General features: G+C 28.9%; 1 protein-coding gene across 1 annotated transcript; it reads left to right on the top strand.

Annotated features, from left to right (window-relative positions):
• The first annotated feature begins 11,824 nt into the window (after window positions 1–11,824).
• On the top strand, window positions 11,825–14,379 carry LOC136082446 (uncharacterized). The gene is made up of 3 exons (XM_065801777.1): window positions 11,825–11,926; window positions 12,121–12,296; window positions 12,482–14,379. The coding sequence occupies exons 2-3, from the start codon at window positions 12,250–12,252 to the stop codon at window positions 13,011–13,013; spliced, it is 579 nt and encodes a 192-aa protein (XP_065657849.1). The 5' UTR covers window positions 11,825–11,926; window positions 12,121–12,249; the 3' UTR covers window positions 13,014–14,379.
• The last annotated feature ends 5,848 nt before the right edge of the window (window positions 14,380–20,227 follow it).

Genomic DNA, 20,227 nt, shown 5'->3' with positions numbered 1-20,227 from the left:
CATTTCAATCCGGTCCGTGGCCTAAACAGACAAAGACTGCCTCCAGTTTATGTAAGTATTAAATATAAAAATTCAAATAGGTTAATATATGTTTTATTATATTTTTTGATTTTATACTTAAGCCATCTACCTTTTGAAAGAGTTTATTATTTAAATTTTTTTTATTTAGCCTGTTCACACAGCTTCTGAGGGCTCCAATTTTGATACTGATCATTCAGATTCCATCGTAATATTTCATTTAATGTAGATTTTTATACAGAACATTTATTTAATACTCTTTTATCTATAGAAATATATTAATTTTTTAGGCACCACATAATCAAGACACTGCTGCTGAAGCAGTTGTTTTAAAGCCTCTGCCACCTCTTAAATCTCAAAAATGTCCTGCTACACACAAGGTAATTTTTGTTCGTATTTAGCTTTTTCACGCAGCTGAATCAAATTTTTAGAGATTCTTCATAGCCAATCAGAATATTTTGTATATTAGACAATTTATTTAATACTCTTTTATCTATATTTTTTTGTTTTATTTTGGTTGCTATAACATATTTGGCTGCTTTTAAACTTTATAGCCACTACTAAAAACTCAAAATCCTGTTTCAAAAAAGATAGTTTTTAATTTTGCAAATTACATGTGTTATTCTACTTATAAGATTTCTTTTTGAACACTCACAACAAGTTTCTACATTTTTAGAGTTAAAATGAAAATAATTTTCAAACATCATTAAATCTATTTAAAGTAATTTATTATCATAAAGTACTTCTATAATTGATTGATTTTTAAAAGCATGCTTCATGTATTTTGAAGTTTTTAATTATTTACTTTATTGTTTTTGTCTTGATAAATTCATTTTACGAATTTAATTGAATTTATCAAGCACTTCTTATTTAATATGATGTATAATAAAATTTCTAATTTTATTTATATCATAAATTATGGTTTATTTGTATTAATATTTTATTTATGGAAGGTTCCAAGCGCACAACTACATTTATCTACCCAACCAATTGTAAGTTTTTAAAATTTTGGATCTAGTTGTATTTAGATAAAAAAAAATTAATTATGTAAATTTCTTGTAATTTCTTATAGGTTTCAAATGTTTCACAAACAGATATTCAGTCCATTGTATGCAGTTAACTATTTATTTTTCATATATATGGATTATTTTGATATATATATATGTATATATATATATATATATATATATATATATATATATATATATATATATATATATATATATATATATATATATATATTTATTTATATATATGTATATATGTATGTATGTATAAATATTAACTTTAGTCAAGTCCTCATGATTTCTCTGATACGAGTTTATTGCGGATGAACGATAGTATGCTAGGTGTTAGTAGCCGTCTTAACATTGAACCATTTAGTGCACAAGGTTTAATATTTGTAATTTTTAATTTTTTAAATATATGGCAGAAATATTATGTATTTTTATTGTGGTTGTCTTAACAGGACAGTTTCTTATGAATGCGTACATTTTACGTGAATTAACATCAACTCAGTCTAAATTAAATAATTTGGAACAGCGGCAGGGAAGATTGGAGGCACGTGTTTGCAGTGTTTCTATTGACCACAATTCCTCAAATACCCAATTTCCTGTTTTTACATCTCTGCTGCAATATTCTGAAGTTGCTAAGCACCCCAAGGATATGGTAAATTTTTTTAATTCATTAATCATTATGCCAGTATATCTATGTTGTGTTTGATTGCCAAGAAGAATATCTCTTATGAAAGATTTTAATATTAATGAGATTATTAATTTATGTTGTTACCTGATCATTTTTAGTTGTCATGGATGAAGCTTGAAGGAGGATTGACAGCCAATGAGCATATTTCTCGTGTCTTGAATAAGTTGCTGGCACTTGAACTGCAGCAAAATATTAACAGGACTGGGAGTAATGGCAAGCATAAGTTTTTAGATAACCTGGAAAATCTGGTCAAAAGTGAGTTTAATTCAGATCTACTGTTAACATTTTTGTATAAATAGGAGTTTGTCTGTGAGTCAACATTTTTGACTCATAGTGTTTCATTCAAAATCAATAACAAAAAGTTTGATTTAAAGAGTCTAGATTTTAAAATTCTTAAAATACTTCTATAGATGTTAAAAATTGATTAATTATTGTGATAATAAGATTTACTTATTATAACAATTAATTTACTTGTATATTAATTTATATAATAACTATTTATATAATAAGAACAGTTATATTATATTTATAATAAATTATGTGGAATCATGGAGAATCTTATTTGATTCATGCAATTCGAATCATGGAGAATCTTATAGGATTCTATAAAACGTTCTGTTATACGTGTGAATCCATATTAACTATATTGTTTGAACATTTATTATTGTATTATTTAAATTAAATCATATTAAGTGATTGTTTTGTTATACTTTTAGCCTCAACTATTCACTTTTTTCCCGGTACAACAACAAAAGAAATTGAATTAAAAGTGGCTCGATTCTTTAATAACGCCAGAGATCGCTGTGGTGGTCGACTACAGAGAGGTCTGAAAAAGACAGACGTTTTAATCGAGCAAGACATAGATTGCGCTAGTAACGAGGGTAGTGAGGTGGACAGTTACAACGATCCTCAACCAAAAAAACGGAAGACTTTTTTAAATAAATATTAGTATTGTGTTTTTAATAAATCTTTGTATGGATACTTTTATTATAAGTTGTAATGCTTTAAATAAATAATAATAAAACTATCAAAATCCATAAAAAGAAGAATCGCTTATAAAAAAAATCTTTTGAAGATTTACAATAATTTAACTATATGAATTATGTTAGTGTTTTTAATAATTTATTTAAAAAATAATAATTTAAAAAACAACCACGTTTCACTACTCACATTTTGAGTAGTGAACCGTGGTTTTTTTTTTGGTCGCTTAAGGGCTAGCCCTTAAGGGACCCTTAAATTCCGCGCGGACACTTTCGGAAGGGTCCCTTATGGGACCCTTAAGTTGTTTTAAGGCGGGAAGTAATTAGCTTAAAAAATGTGATGAGCACGTGCTAAAATTAATAAATTTTTCTGACTATCTTTTATCTAAATTCATTTTGTTATCGATAATAAATAACTTAAAAATTTTGAGAACTTCAAAAATCAAGCTACGATGAGCACGCGCTAAAATTAATAAATTTTCCTGACGATCCGAGTTCTTGTAAAAAAGTTTCGCATGCGCAATAGCTGACGAAAACATTCTAGGTCTGTGTTTTCTATAAAGTCGCAAACCTGGATTTGCGTCTTACTAAAGATAGCTAACCGTTTTTGTTAGTACCATTAACTTTATTGTTATTAATACTATCTTTATTATTATTAAGGCTCTTATTAATGTTAAATTTGCGATTTTTAGAGTTGTTACTATTTTATTCTTATGTTACTATTCATTATTATAAGACGTTTACGTATCACTAGTGATTATACCATTTGTAAACTTTGTATTGTGAAATCATGTAATTTATATTGTAGTCAATGCTTGATCGATAGATAACATTTATTTCATGCAGTGGCAGTTTGGATTCATAAATTTAAATTTACGATCGGGTCCGATCCTAAATTTTTTAAACTAAAAACTTGTGTGAAACGATCTCACCTGAGTAATATTTGTATTGATAATATGTTGGTAATGTTATAAAATTTCTGATTGTTCATCGTACCTAAATCCATAAGTCGTTATACACCACCACAAGTTGTGCTAATGTTGAGTTATCATTTTTTATTCGTTCAACATTGCCTTTTTCTTGTTTCCATATCGGATAAATGCTTTTGTTATTTGTCATTACAAATCAAGTAGGCATTACTGAACACTAATTTCAGATTCATATATGTATCGAATTCTCTATTTAATTTTTTTATTCTAATTATTTTACAATAATTAAATCATGTTGCTAACGTTGTGCCTTTATTAATTTTCGTGGTTATAAATTTTCGTTTTTAAAGTCTTTTGTGCAGGTACTTCTTTATATAAGTAATTATAACTTTCATTTGTTGAGGAAGTAGACCGCATGACATTTTATTTTTAGATTTTAAAGCGGTTTCTTGGTGTTATTCTTAAGCAAATCTTTGATAGTTTAGTGACCAAACTATCAGAATAGGATAATAAAGCTATTGCTTATTGGTTTAAAGTTGGACTTAATAAATATAGTATAAATAAGTAAAAGTATAAAATAAATCTATCAAAAGCATAGGCGTGTAGAGTATGGGGTGCAACGGGGGCAGGCTGCCCCCCTTGAGTCAACTTTGCCCCCCTTGAAATTTTATCCATTCTTAAAATAAATATTATTTTAATTCATTATTCTTAAACAGAGAAAGAAATCAAGTTTTTTCCGAAATAAGCGAAGAAATTAACAATCCATTGCTATAAACGTTCCCCCTTTTTTTAAATAAAAACTTGGAAAACTTATTGATCGAGGAAATCTTTTTTTTTCAGCTAAAAAATGCGTTTTTTCGATAAACTTCAAATGGTCTTTTGATCTTAAATTAAAATTTTTTCGCAGGTATACATGCTTTAAACACGCTCCACCTAGTGTATTAAAGTAATTTTTGTAACGACGTTTTTGTTTTTAAATGGATTTTATATAAGTTAAAAAGACAGTACAAATTAAAAAATCTTTAAAGAAAGCCAGTCAGACAAGGTACCTTGGTGAACTTGACTTAACGGTAATGAAGCTTATTTTATGCAAATTTCAAAGTACCAGTGAATTCGCTTGACAATAACTTAAAGAAGTTATAAAGACTTCAAACACTTCCGTCACTGAAGTTTCAAATTTTAGTCTTTCTTATTTAAATTTTAAAAGATAATTTAAATCGTATTTTTACTAAGTTAACATTTTCATACAAAGTATTATAAAAAAACTTTAAGAATGGCGGACAACAGCTGTTAAAAAAGTAACTTTTACTTTAAATAAAATTTTAATTAACAGTTCTTTGCTTTTACTTGTGTAAATATTATGCGTGATTTTACAAATACAGCACTTTTTACATGAGTACAATTATTGCTATTGTTTTTTGCTTTTGCAATTCAATTATTGCTATAATTTTTTATTTACATTATTAATTGCGTCAATTACAAATTATTGTAGATTACTTATAAAAGATGATTAATTGTTTCCATTAATTAAGAAATAATTAATTAAAGTTAAAAAACTAGAAATCTTTTGTGTGTGAAGAACTTACAGCATGGATAAGTTTATCATTCGAACTAAGAAGAATGATTCTAATAATGCCAATGTGCCTATTTCATCTGCCTTACAAGTATCATCGTTTTCCGACAATAAGTTGAAGTTACAAGCAAACAGTTCAGATTTTGTTGGTGATAATAGTGTGAGGACCAACAAAAAAGGTACCAGCCAACCTCCTTAATAACTTATAATATATTTTAAATAACAACTTAAAATAAGAGATTTTTTATTTACAGAATTTCCTACTCCTCTTTATCCAAATCAAATTCAACACAAGGTGCAAACGGAAAAAGGTTGGAAAAAAATATTCGTCGATATCTTTTTAGCTGGGAAGACGAATTCAAGTGGATTAACTATGACGCTGTTAAAGAAAAAGCCTTTTGTTCCTCGTGTGTCAAAGCTACTATTATGAAGCTTCCGCTGCCTACTGAATCAAGAGAAAAAAAATCCGCTCTGGGATTTGATATAAATGGATTTAATAATTGGAAGAAAGCTCATGAGAAGTTTCGCCGTCATGAAGCTAGCCATTTTCACCGAGCTGCTAACGAAATGATTTTGACAAGCACGTCAGATTCTACAGTTTCCAGTAAACTTTCCACTCAACATCTACAAGATATGAAGGACGCAAGAAAAGCACTTGATCATATTTTTTCTAGTTTGATTTTTCTCGGCTGTCAAGGTTTAGCCATCGAGGCAAGACAAAGGAGTCTTCAAATCTATTCCAGCTCTTATAACTGAGGTCTATGGATGTACCGGTCTTGAAAAAATGGATGAATCGACCAGAGAAGTACAAATGGATATCACCAGATGTCACAAATGAAATTGTGTTGGATATTTCGTTACTTATCCAACGTGAATTATCAAAGACGATAAAAAAGAGGGATTTTTTTGAATTCATGATGGATGAATCGTCCGATATTACGGGAAAAGAGCAGGTATTATTAGCCAAATCAATAATTAAATGAACCTTATTTTTTTTCTTTTAATAATTTTTAAAAGCTTTATATTTTATAGGTATCGATATCCTTCCGTACTGTGGACGATGAGTTCCAAATTAATGAGGATTTTTGTGGATTTTATGAGACAGCCACAACTAAAAGCAAGGATTTGTTTTTGATTATAAAAGACGTCCTTCTTCGCTCCAACTTAAGGCTCGAGAACTGTCGGGGACAGTGCTACGATGGAGCTGCTGTCATGTCTTCTGAAATGGCTAGCTTGCAAAAACTTGTTCTTCAACAAGAAAGCAGAGCCGTTTATGTTCATTGCAGAGCTCACAACTTAAATTTGGTAATACAAGATGAAATAAAAAACATCCCCGATATAGAAAACATCATGTCACTTGTTCAAAAGTTTATCGCTTTTACCAGAGGCTCACCAAAGAGGCTCGCTTGGTTTTCAAGCCTAAAAAATCAAAATGAAAGCGAAGACGGACACCAAAATGGAACATCATTTAGACCTTTTTGCCCAACCAGATGGATAATGCGCAAGCCATCACTAATATCTATTACCAGTAATTACAGATCACTTTTGGTTTGGCTGGAAGACCTAACCACCAACCCTGACTTTACCAAATGCCGAGTGGAAGCAATGGCTTTTTTGTCTTCTTTTCAGGTTTTTGACACCCTTTTTAAGTTGGAATTTCTTCGAATCATTTTTACCATCCTAGAAGATTCAAGCATTCAACTTCAGCGAAGCCAACTAAACTTTAGTAAGGCTGAATCCATCATTCAGACCCTGAAACAAATATTGAGATCTTTGCGTACTGAGTCACGTTTTAAAACACTTTTCGATGCGGCAACTGAATCTGCTAAAATAATGGATTTAGACGAACCAGCTCTGCTCAGGAAAAGGAAAGTACCTGCAAAAATTGAAGTTGGTTTCAGGGATACTTATTACCAGCTAAATGACCCAAAAGAGATGTACAAGAACTTATACTGTATCAGTCTAGATGCAGTTTTAGTTAGCCTAACCGATAGATTTGAATCAACTGAAACCACTCGCCATTTAACAAGAGTCGAAGAGTTTGTTATTGGATCAAATAATACTGAATGCAGTATTGACTACATTAAAAACTTCTACAAGGACGATTTTACAAATTATCAAAGACTACAGCTTCACCGGGACCTTTTCATTGACGAAGCTATGAGAAAAAAAGTCCAGTTAGTAGATTTTCAATCAGCTCTAGATTTTATCCGTGCTAAAGAACAAATTGGATTGAGAAGCATTGTCTCGGAAATTGTCCGTTTTTTAAAGATTATTTTGGTCCAGCCAGTGTCAACTTGTACAGCAGAACGATCATTTAGTAGTCTGCGTAGACTAAAAACTTTTCTTCGATCGACCATGAGCCAAGAAAGGCTGAACGCTGTGTCTCTAATGAATACCCATAAAGAAATTACCCGTAGTATTAAAATGGATTTTTTGTTAGATAGGTTTATTGAAAAAAACGAAACGCGCCGTAGAATGTTTTATTTGGAAACCAAGTAAATTCTCTTCATATATTTCTATATTTCTTGATGCTAGTTAACCAAAATTTTGATAGAAATAGTTGTTATTTTTTATCTCTATATAATTAACAATTAAAACTGGACAGTTAACGTAAATTGCTCAAAAAAATTGAACCTTCAACTTTTTGCCCCCCTTGAAAACTTGAGTACTCTACGCCCATGATCAAAAGTATATAACTAGCAACTATTTCATACGGATTTAAATGTGAATAAAACAAAATGAATAAGTTATGAAAAAAACTTAATGAATTAAGATTTAAATAAAAACTGTTTTAAATCATGAAATCTTTTCAAAATTCTGTTTTTAATTTTTTTAAATTTTGAAGAAAAATTCACTTGTTTAAATTTTTTTTTCATTTGAAGCGTTTTTTCTGTTAAAAATGTTATTCAAATCATGTAGCTTATTACGCTGATGTATTATTTGCAGTAAACCAATCATGTCATTGATTGTGTTATTAAAATGGCGAGTCAAAATTGTCGATTGAACTCGTGACATTTAACTCAAAACTATGTTTTAAAGCTTTTAAGTAGTTTAATTTAAAATGTAGACATTGTTTTTTATTATTATAGGAGTTAATTTTGGTTACTTTTTTATGTTTGCCAAACAAGTAAGAAAGTTCTAATATCATGCTGGAAAGGGGGAAGGCCAAGGTCAAAACGTTTAAGGTCAAGGCCAAAACGTTTAAGGTCAAGGCCCTAAATTTTGGCTTTAAGTCAAGGCCAAGGACTAACAACTGACTTTTTCTTATTTTAACTTAAAGTATATGCCTCATATATAGAGATGAATATTCAAGATTCAAAAATATATAAGTTTTTCTAATATATTTTATTCTAAGTTACGTATTTAGTATAGCTTATCAATATTAATTAACTTAAATTATTTTAAAGTTTATTCGAAAAATCATATCGTGTATAATTAAACCCAAAATAATATACTCATAATAATAATTACACTCATAATAACATTGTGAGTGTAAACTTATTGCTTGACTTTCCTCTCGAATTATACAAATTTCATAACAGTTGAACAGAAAACTCTGGAGCATTATTTCGCTTAGTCTGCGTATTTTTTGAACCAATAGAATTAGTTTCTTCTTAGATATGGCGGGTTTTTAAAGTTCTCTAAAATTAAGATGTTTTTGAGGGTTAGTGCTAAATAATGTCGTTCAAAAGGAAATTTCCAATTTTACTAAAATTGCAGACCTAGAAAAATGTTAACGCATGCGTAATTTTCATGTATTTTAAAACGATATTAAAATTTAAAATTCACCTTGTGCGCTAAGTGTCGTTCAAAAAGACATTTATTTAAAAATATCTTATTCATCTGTTCATGATATTACTTTTTTAATGTTATTTATTTAGCTTATTTTGAAATTTGTGCATTAATTTTTGATTGTAATATGAACGAAGATAGTTGCTCTCTTGATTTAGTACATTCAGTGGGTAAGATTCTTTATTATCTTATGTTATTCCTAATCATTTACTAAAAGAGCACTGCTTTTATGATCATAAAAATAATTTACTGTTTTCAGAACTAATGTTGTCAGTTGAATCTACAGTACCTGTTGTCAAGCATGTTTTTGCCACCTATGCAGATGTTTGTGCAAAAATTGCAGAGCACGAAATGTTGCACACAGTGCATTATGTTGTTACTTGTACAGGTAACATGAAAAATAACTTTGAAGGTTGGCAAATTAATTAAATAATCTGTAGATTAAGTTTTGGCTAACTGTAGCAATTGTTTAACTTTAACTTTAATTGTTTATTTCATGTTTTTCCCCCTGCAACATTGTAATGAAATGAAGAAGTGTAATTTATTTCATTTAGAATTGTTTAAGAAAGAGCACAAGTCGTTTTATGAAAACAAAGATTTTGCCTACACAGGAGCACCATTCATTGTGTCAACACGATCAAAATTTGACTGTCAGCATGGAAAAGATCGAAATATTAAAAAAAAGGTTCAGTATAATAAAAAGAAAAATGAACAAGCTGTAAGTTTTTATCATTTTTTTGAAACTTAATTTTAAATCATAATTTCATATTTCTTTTCTATAATAAAAGTTATAATTACTTATATTACAAAGATTATAATCTGACATTATAGTATTCTTCAACATTTATATTTGTATTTATTTCATAAATAACAGATCTGTATTAAGATTTTATCTCATTTAACTTGCGTTTGTTTATTTTAATGTGTAGAGTACAGATCACTATTGCCAAAAAAATAGAGTCTTTCTGCAGGATACCAAAAAATTTAATTGCCCTGCCAAGGTTTATATTAAAGAAATTGTTGAATTTCCAGAGTATAAGGTATTGTATTGTTATAGTATTAGTATTGTTATAGTATTAGTATTGTTATGTTATTAATATATACTGGTTGATCTGACCCGGATCAACTAGTATATATTAATAAAAAAATATGGGTTTTTGCAAGTCTATTCCACACTGACTTGTTCTATACATTTTTCTTTATATATATATATCCTAGCTTTCCAGACCCATAAAATATGGGTCTTTACCAAATCTACCATTTCTATACTTATTTATTCCACACCAATCATTTTTACTATAATACTTTTACGTAAAATAACTCATTTTGAAAAATTTCTTTAAGAGCAAAAAAATTAACATGCGCACCCTTTCAGCATTTGTTTTCCTCTTAACCGCGTATTATTGTTGGCTCAGTGTCGTTTTATAGGATTAAAGACAAATACAGCAACATTGAAATTTTACAATCTTGCTGTATTTACAGCAATATTTCTAGAAAAATTTTATAATAATAAATATCTATAATAAATATAGCAAAAAAATTTTATTATATCGAAAAAGATTTCTAGATGTTAAAATAAAACATCTTTAATAATATTTTTTGATATCATAACATATATACATTATATATATTTATATATATTATAGGCATATATATTTTCATTTTTGTTATAACAACTTAAGTCTTATCTTTACAGCTTCCAAAAAATTCAGATAGGTTAAGAAAAGAAACATCAAAAAAACTCCGCATAGCCTTAGCTAGCCCTGAAATTTTACTAAAGTGCAGAAAGTATATCTTAGTATTGCCTGATATTTCTGTTCATAAGAACCATGCAGTAGGTGATGTAAGTGAATATTTTCCTGTTATATATTTTTCAAATTTACAGTTTTTACTTTGTTTCCTTTTTTTTAAAGTTTTCTATGAAATTGATAAAGTGTTATTGCTTAGAGTGCTGGTCTCAGTCAGCCCATTTCTGAGAATCTCATTGTAAAAATTGCTGACTTAGTAAAAAAAGGTGTTAATACTGTATCAGAAATGAGATGGCATCTTGAATTTTTGGTTGATGTAGAATATACTGCCAATTGTAATTTACAAAGTACAAACAAACGTTACTTTCCGATAGATAAGACCATTCGAAATCGCTGAATGCAAGAAGAAAGCTTCGCAGATCTTTGATCGACCAAGAATATTTGCATGATAAAGTAAATGAATGGCAAATAACTAAACAAGAAGCAATGATAAAGTTTAGACCAAAAGGTGTAAATATTGTTAATAGCAATGATCCTGAGCTTAAGGATTCATTGTTGTTTATTTATTAAGATGTGTGGCAGAAAAGATTACTCTTGCGATATGGAACTGACCTTATTTTTCTTGATGCAACATATTGCACAACTAGGTATGCTCTACCGCTTTTTTTTCTGGTTGTTAAAACAAACATTGATTATCAGGTTGTAGCTATTTTTGTGTGTGAAAACGAAACCACATCTGCTATCACAGAAGCGTTACTGTGCATTAAAAAATGGATCCCTACATTTCAACCAAAGTTTTAATTAACTGATTACTCAAATGAAGAAATAAAGTTGATGGAATCAGTGTTTCCAGGTAAAGAGTTGCTCTATAATCTTTTTTTTCTTTATTTTTTTTAATGTTAACTCAATCATTGTATAAACAGAGTCCAACTGTTTTTCATTAGGGTGTAATGTTTTAATTTGTGACTTTCATCGAGAGCAAGCTTGGGAGAGGTGGCTTTCTAAAACTGCTGTTGTGTTGTTAAAGATGCAGTTAAGTTAAAACTGCATAACATTGCTCATGCAACATCAGAGGAAATTTGCCAAAATGCTGTTGATGCATTAAAAGATTCAGAAGAGTGGAAAAGTAACCCAAAACTAGCAGAGTATTTAAATAGTACTTGGTTATGTAACCTAAAGGTTAGTATAAATGTTACAAAAGATAAAAACATTTTGGTTTTTATCCATCCTTTAGCAAGAGTCATTAACAATAATTATTTATTTACTATATTTTCAAATTAATATTATTTCATAATAATTCTATTATTAATAATTGTTCTTTAATTTATTGCAGTGATGTTCCCTTTGCTTGTAGTGTTAATCTTCTGTTTCAGAGATGGGTATTTGCTTTTCGACAACAACGTTTATTGCGAAATATTAATACTAACAATGGTACTGAACGACAAAACCAATCTTTGAAATATAGTTTTTTGGAGAAAAGAAAAAATTCTTCTCTGACAGCTATGCTTAGTATTTGTATAGAGAAATTTCTTCCTCACAATTACGAAAAGTTAGTTATTTTATGTTAATTATGCCACAGCCACTTATATAAAAGTACTGCTGATTACAAAAGTAAATAACAGTAATTTTATGTTTATTTCAAACATTCAAAAATAATATTGTTGTTACCATTATTGTATTGTTAAACTAAATTAGTTCAAATCTGGGCTAACTAGACAATTTCTTTTCTTTTAGCTATGTTGATAAAAATAGGAGAGCGCATTCATCTTACAGAAAATATAAGGATAACATTCCAGCATATTTGACAAATCGTCCACAACCTTTAGTAAAACATTGTATGAAAACGATAGACAAGGTAATTAGCATGGATTTAGTCAGAGTTAGCGCAATAACAGACAGATTATACAATGTTGCTTCATTTCAGAGTAATAGTAGAGAAACTTACCAATGCTATCTTGGTGATGCAAAAAATTTGCTAAGTTGTTCATGTTCAGCTTGGTTATATAGTGCATATCCGTGCAAGCATTTTTTTGCCATTTTTATTAAAGAAAATCTTTCGTGGTCTGATTTTGGTTCCTCTTATAGAGATTCAGCATATTTTGTGCTTGACGCATTGCCAGATGAAAATATTTTTTCAGATTTGGCTTCAAACAATAAATCACTAAAAATGAATAGTCTTGAAGATGTCAAACAACTGCATGAATCTGTGCCACCTGAACATAATCAGGCAATACACAGTATTTGTTCTATAAATAGGAAAGTCTAAAATCTTGATCAAAATATACCCCATAGTCTCCCACAGGTAAGACACACACCAGCAGCATGTCGTGAGCTTCTAAATGCAATAATAAATTTGACACATTTATGTGACTCTCATATAGCAACAGACAATTTGTTTAATGAGCTTTATAAACTTAAAGCAAGCTTTGAAGAAACTCTTAAAATAGAGCAAGTGGTTATTCTGCTTCCAGATAAAAAACCAGAAACCTGGATCAAGTCAGATACAAATTTACCACATCTTGTTAATTTTTCTGTTCAACACAAAAGAAAAATGCCAAAAAGAGTTGGTGTAAAATATGACATGTTCAAGGCAGCTTCAAATATTGACGTCATCTCCAAAGAAAAGAATAAATCTTGTATGACTGAAATTTTAACTAATCACATACTTGATGAAAATTGTGAAATGTTTACAGTACCCAATGAGTTGATAAAAATTGAAAGTAGTGTATGTCAAGAACAAATAGTATTATTGGATATTTGTCAAGAGTTTGATGAAGCCAACATAGTTAAAGATAATTTCCATCTTATAAGGGATTTGCACTCTATTAGTGATCTAAAATGCTCATTGATTGGAGATTCAGAAATGAATGACATAGGAAAAGGGAAAATGCTTAATGACAATGTCATTCACTTTTTTCAACAAATGATGTCAATTCAGTTTAACATTAATATTGGTCTGCAAGATCCCATTAAAGGAAAGGTTATGTCTTTTGATATATGTCCAAGCAATCCATTTCTACAAATTCTTCATGATGGAAATCTACATTGGGTTTGCGTTACCACATATGATTGCAAGCCTGGGGAGATATATATTTTTGACAGTCTTTTTCAGGGTTCAATAAGTATTGAGACAAAAAGGCAAGTATGCTCTATCTTACACTGCCAACAAAAAAAAATTGTTATTAAAGTTCTACCAATTCAACAGCAAACAAATGGTGTAGATTGTGGTCTCTATGCTATTGCGTGGGCTCGACAGGTACTTGAAGCAAACAAGATACCACCAAGTACGCTTATGTTTGAGCAAAGTAAAATGAGGATTCATCTTCTTACCTGTATACTAAACAACCGGTTAGATGTCTTCCCAACTGCCATTACCAATTCTGTGTTTAGGAGATGTGTAGCAAAAAGTTTCCATATTCCTCTACATTGTTCTTGTCGCATGTTTTGGATCCTTGAAGATGAACAAATTTTTAATAGGTATGTACCAATTTTTCAAATAATGTTTTAAACATGATGTTAAACTTGGAGTTGGTGAGGCTCCTTAGTTGTTGCGATGTCAGTCTAGCTTGTAGAAGAAAAACTTTGATATAAAATCGATTGATAAATAATTCATTTTATTTTCTCTAATTTTAGTAGGTTAGGGTGACCGTATTAGCTTTGCATAATGTTATAAATGATTGTTTCACTATAATTTTTGTTAGTATACATATGAAGTTATAATTAGAATCAATTGTTCCATTTATAACTTTTTATTTATAACAACTAATGGATTTGCTTTTGCAAGCAAATGGCTCAATGCTCTACATGTAAAAAATGGTTTCATCGTGAATGTCAAAATATTCCACAGTGTGCATATGAAAAGGAAGATATTTTATGGAACTGCCAGATGTACACAACAAAATTGCCAGATGTACACAACAAAAACCTAAGGTTTGATCAGTTAAAAATGTCACAAGTTGTTAAGGTAATCTGATATATTAAACTGTTGAAGATATAGTTGATTACAACTGTTTTAGTTATAGTTGTTGAAGTTATATTGTTACAAGGTTATTATATATATGATGATAGGTATGGAGCATTATTTTTGCATATACATTTTCGTTGTTGCAGGTTATACTTTCAAAATCTCTATTTTAATTTGAAATATTCGCGGTATATTGTTTATTTATAAAAAGTTTTACATTTTCACTACTTATTAAATTTTATTACATTCGGTATGTTTTAGTATTCTATGTTTCTTCTTTATCACTGAATTGAAATTAAATGATATTGCTGCATTCTGACATTTCAATTGCTGTTAATATGATGCATAAACCTATGAAATAATAACAGCTGTTATTGGAAATCCATATAGCTTGGTGATGATACCAGCAATCCGATTGTTGTTATTGGAAATGCATTTAGCTTGGTGATGATACCAGCAATCCAATTTTTGTTATTGGAAATGCATATAGCTTGGTCATGATACCAGCAATCCAATTGTTGTTACTGGAAATGCATATAGCTTGGTCATGATACCAGCAATCCAGTTATTGTTATCGGAAATGCATATAGCTTGGTTAATAATACCAGCAATCCAATTTTTGTTATTGGAAATGAATATAGCAAACCTTTTTAAGTAAGTTTTTTTTTAAGATTTGTTTATATTTGAAGTGGTATTCTCAAATGCTTAATACATAGTCAAGTAGCAATGAAAGAGGGTAAGGTAATATTACTTATAATGTAAGGAGTGGAAATTATTTTTCAAATCCAACTAGGGGTTGTATTTCTTTTTAGTTCAAATAAACGGAAGATGGAATGAATTACCTCTATATTTTATAACTGCTGTTACACTAATTTCTATGAGATGTAATGTGCAAGCTTTATACTATAATGAGTAGTATTACCTGTTCCGTAATGCTACAAAAAGCTCATTTTTGCCTAAAGTTTTGATCAGTTCGAGTTCAGGGATACAGTCTCTTTGTTTATACCAAATAAAGATTAATAAATATTGTGACGTAAAAGAGTTCGGTGTTCGGTAAAAATTTTAAAAAATAAGTTTATAAACTTGTATTAAGCACTTGAAACTATGCTATGATCGACTTATAGTGTCTCAATATATATTGTACAATAAAAATTTAATTGTTTATTTTTAGCTAACAGTCATTATTGGCGCCATGACCTGCAAGTTTACGTATAAATCACAGTCCCGTGCTGCACCATCGCTCCAGTGTTTTGTCTAATTTGCTCTAGCAATTTATTTATTAGTAGTTATAACGTGAATGTTAAATTAGTTGAACATAAATACATGGAATTTTGTGTAAAAGTTTTTAATCTGTAAATAATAAAATAGTAAATTCAGTCAACAAAGTGAGAGCGACGTGGGTTTTATTTTCCTGACCAGATATCAAATGCAAAAAATATTTAGAACAAAATAATCTTTGGTCGTAATCTTGTTTAACTACTCATTTATGACCTGTTTTTTTCTTACAAAAATTAAACCAGAGTTGGCCTTAATCTGAATACGAGGTTTATAGCAAACCTTGGAAATTGGTTCGTTTTAACTAAAAGGGTTCTATTATTTGTTAACTAGACGGTCAGAGAATTAAGGATTTGCGATTGAGAAATGACTCATTTTATAATAGAAATAGTGTTTGTTTTTTTTGCTGCCATCCATTTAATTTTTGAGAATGGATAAAATATTTATTCAAATAATTTGCTTTGACAACCCGAGAATGTTCATTTACAGCATCGAAGATATATGATTTTTAGAAATAATATTTTGTTACAAAAATGGGCCGATTTTTAAAAAAGAATTACAATAGATTGTTAAGGCTTAGTTCGACAAAATCCCACATTAGCTCATAAATAAAAATTTTTCAAGACTTTAAGTCCAAGCTCTTTAGAAAAGATTTATGATACCATGATAACTCTTCCCTAACTTTTATGAAACAATAAAGAAGTTTGGGTTTTAAGGTGGTACACCACCAAATATTCTAAATTCTTTAAAACTTGAAAAAAAATAATCGATTTGATATTAATACAAAATGTATAAATTGAAAATGCTTTTTTATACTTAACTTTATTTTGTCTCGCTTATTTTGCCTCGTTTATATCAAAAAACCGTCTTTTTGATGAGTCTATTCAAAACACAATATCTTGAAATATATTAATGCATAGCCTATGAAGTTTTTTGCACATGTTTTAGACATGTAAACTAAGGTATTGACATAGGGATTTTTAGATTATTTGGCTACATCAACAACTATTGCAGTTCTTCTATAGAACATTAAAAAAAAAATTTTTTTAGGCCTAAAAACTTATAAATAAAGGGATGGGAGAATAATTTTTGAATTTTAAAATGTCATTCCTTACAACATAGTATAATAAACATTTCCTGAAAATTTAAAGTGATTTGCATTACTACTTCACAAGATATCATGTTTTCAATAACACCATGTTTCACAAAAATCAAAAACAGCGAAAAACGCAAAAGAAGATTTGATGACAAAAGAAGTAAACTATAAAGTATGAAAAACCAATAAAATCCAGCAGAATAAGCTTGGCATGGTTCTAATTGAGCTTCCTTATCATTAAACCCTTTTTTTTGGTGGCACAACTTCTGTCGTTGGGATTTTGCAGTAAGTGAAGACTTGATTGTACATTTTTTAATTCTGCATTTATCACGGTTAATCAATCCCATATGAGTAAAACGTCCAATACGTATTCCCAAATTTTTTAAAACATCAATAATTCCATGGGTACCTTCATTAAAATTAATAATTGCAGAATTTACTGACATTTCAATAATATTTCTATTTACAAAAATATGTTTGGGGCATCGTTTCCAGATTATAGCATTTAATTATTGCTTCATTATTGTTTTGTGTAAGACCGTGTAGGCACTTTTTAAGTAGTTCTTCATTGCTTAAGTCTTTGAATACAGGGACAAGAATACTTTTTAATGCTAATGGCAAGTTTAGCTTGGGTTTATATGTTTTTTGTCCACTTATATGATCACGTTGCCATTTACACCAGCTGGCAATAGTTTGTGGGCAAAATTGATGACGTATACTCATGTCTTTAATATCAGAGTTGTGAAAAAGTACTGCCCATACAGCCTTTTTCATTTGATATATATTACCTAAATTTTGTCTAATAGCCATTCCAAAATAATTTTGTAAAAGGTTAAGTGCTTTATTGGTTAACCTCCCATTTCCTGCTACAGGTTTTCCATCACAAAACTTTTTTCCACGTCGACGTTGACGCAGTGCACGACCACGACTTCCTATCTTTTTACGGATGTGCCCAATACATTCTGCTTTTTTGATCTCTATAATTGAATTTTTTGTGCTTTGTCGTAACGATTAATGCCTTGGTGATGTCTTTTTTTCCTTCTAGCATAGGATCTGACCATTTTAAGGCTAATAAGTTAACAGAACCTAAGTCTTTTATTCAGAACAAATATTTTTTTAATCAGTGAGAATATTATTTATTCAACAAATTAAGCAGCAATTAGCAATTTTATTTACAATTTACTTTGAGAAAGTAATAATGTAAAACCACTATAAAAACTTATTTAAGCTTATGACTTATTAATTACAGAACAAATCAGAAATTATCCAGGTGTGTTTATGGATGTTTTGCGTTGCTAAAGCCGTTGCTATGAAACTTTTTTTTTAAAAGTTACTTTTTCTCAATATCAAAAAAAAAAAATTGCCCACTAACTTTAAATATTAATCTACAATAAATTGTCTATCAAATGAGCCAAATATCAAAAATTTCATTTTTTTAAAGATTTTGAGAAAATATTTGGTGTTATACCACCTTAAGTTATGTTTTTTAAGATCATGCGAAGCAATAATATATTACAAAATCTAGATGTCTAACTTCGATCCAAAAAGTGAGATCTTGAAAAGCCGCTTTCGCCCTTTTTACAAATGGCGGATTAAATTTGTAAAGAAATGTTATTTAACTTTTCTTAAAAATGAAGTAAATATATTTTAAATATTATTCATTTCAATGTGTTAAAAATAAGAACTTGTAAACAAATAACTTATCGACGGGGATAGTGTAAAACCGCGTAACTAGCATTGGATAATACCGCGTATCTTCGATACATACTTTTTACTGGAGAAAGTTAAAACTTTGCATTATTTTTATTTCAACAGATTTAGGGCTCCTTTTAGCATAAGCAATACTATTGATGTTTTTTGTAATGTCAACAATAAATTTTGGTGTTAAAACTATGAGTAGCCAATGCTAGTTACGACGTTATGTTCCCTAAGTTCATTTCAGACAAGAATAGAAAATTTAAAAGAAAAGTGAAACGGTAAGCGCTTTTGGAGGACTAAATTTATATACAAAAAAAACATAAGGACGACTATATATATATATATATATACATATATATATATATATATATATATATATATATATATATATATATATATATATATATATATATACATATATATATATATATATATATATATATATATATATATATATATATATATATATATATATATATATATATATATATATATATATATATATATATATATATATATATATATAATAAAACAAAAGGACGACTATATTTGTGAAAAAATTATTTGATTAATTTTTCGAAACTTAATTGTTAACTCCATGCCTTTTATTCTTAAATGAACAACGTTACAGTGTCTGAGCATAGATTGTATTATATATGCAAATTTTTAAAGTTTCAGTTGACGCTAAACAAAATTTACGCTATTTAATCTAAAATAAAACAACTGCTTTTTGTTGCGTTATACTGCCATCTTAATATTTGCGCAAGTTTATTATTACTAATTAACTATTTAATGCGCTTATTGATCAACATTAGAACCGTATTCAGCAAATTCGCCATGCTTGCTCCATGCATGGCCCACCATCGGCCGACAAGCAAGTGTTACTCACCGTTCAATGGATGGCAGCCGTTTCAGCCCTTGCTTCGCCAGTGCTCATTTTGATGTTATTTTTGGTTTCTTTTTTATTTATTGTTAGTTACTTTTACCCGGCGTTGCTTTGCCATTGCTCATTTTTATTTTAATTTTGCTTTATTATTATTATTTCGTTATTTTTTATTTACAATTAATACTTAGCACGTTGTAGAATTTAAATTACTGTGAAGTTATATTTTATTAAATTACTGTGAGTTATCATAAGTTTTATTTTATTTTTATACAAACGTTTATGTTCTCGTCAAACAAACATATGTTGATCTTAACATTGCAATAACATTATAATATTAGATAATTGACCAATAAATAGACACAAAATTTTAAATTTCTTACCAGATGATGACATTGATTGATAGCTACATTAAAAAGTAATAATATTGGTTATTAATAAGTAATATACTAATATTATTAATAAGTAACACTATTAAAATTATCATATTATGAGTATTATTATATTGGTTAGTATTATGTGGGATATTACTGTTTTAACAAACTTTCTAACAAAAACAAACAA

The sequence above is a fragment of the Hydra vulgaris genome, chromosome 07, assembly GCF_038396675.1.
Source record: "Hydra vulgaris chromosome 07, alternate assembly HydraT2T_AEP".
Lineage (NCBI taxonomy): Eukaryota > Metazoa > Cnidaria > Hydrozoa > Anthoathecata > Hydridae > Hydra > Hydra vulgaris.
Note: the sequence above shows the minus strand (reverse complement) of the source record. Positions and strands in the feature narration are given on the sequence as shown.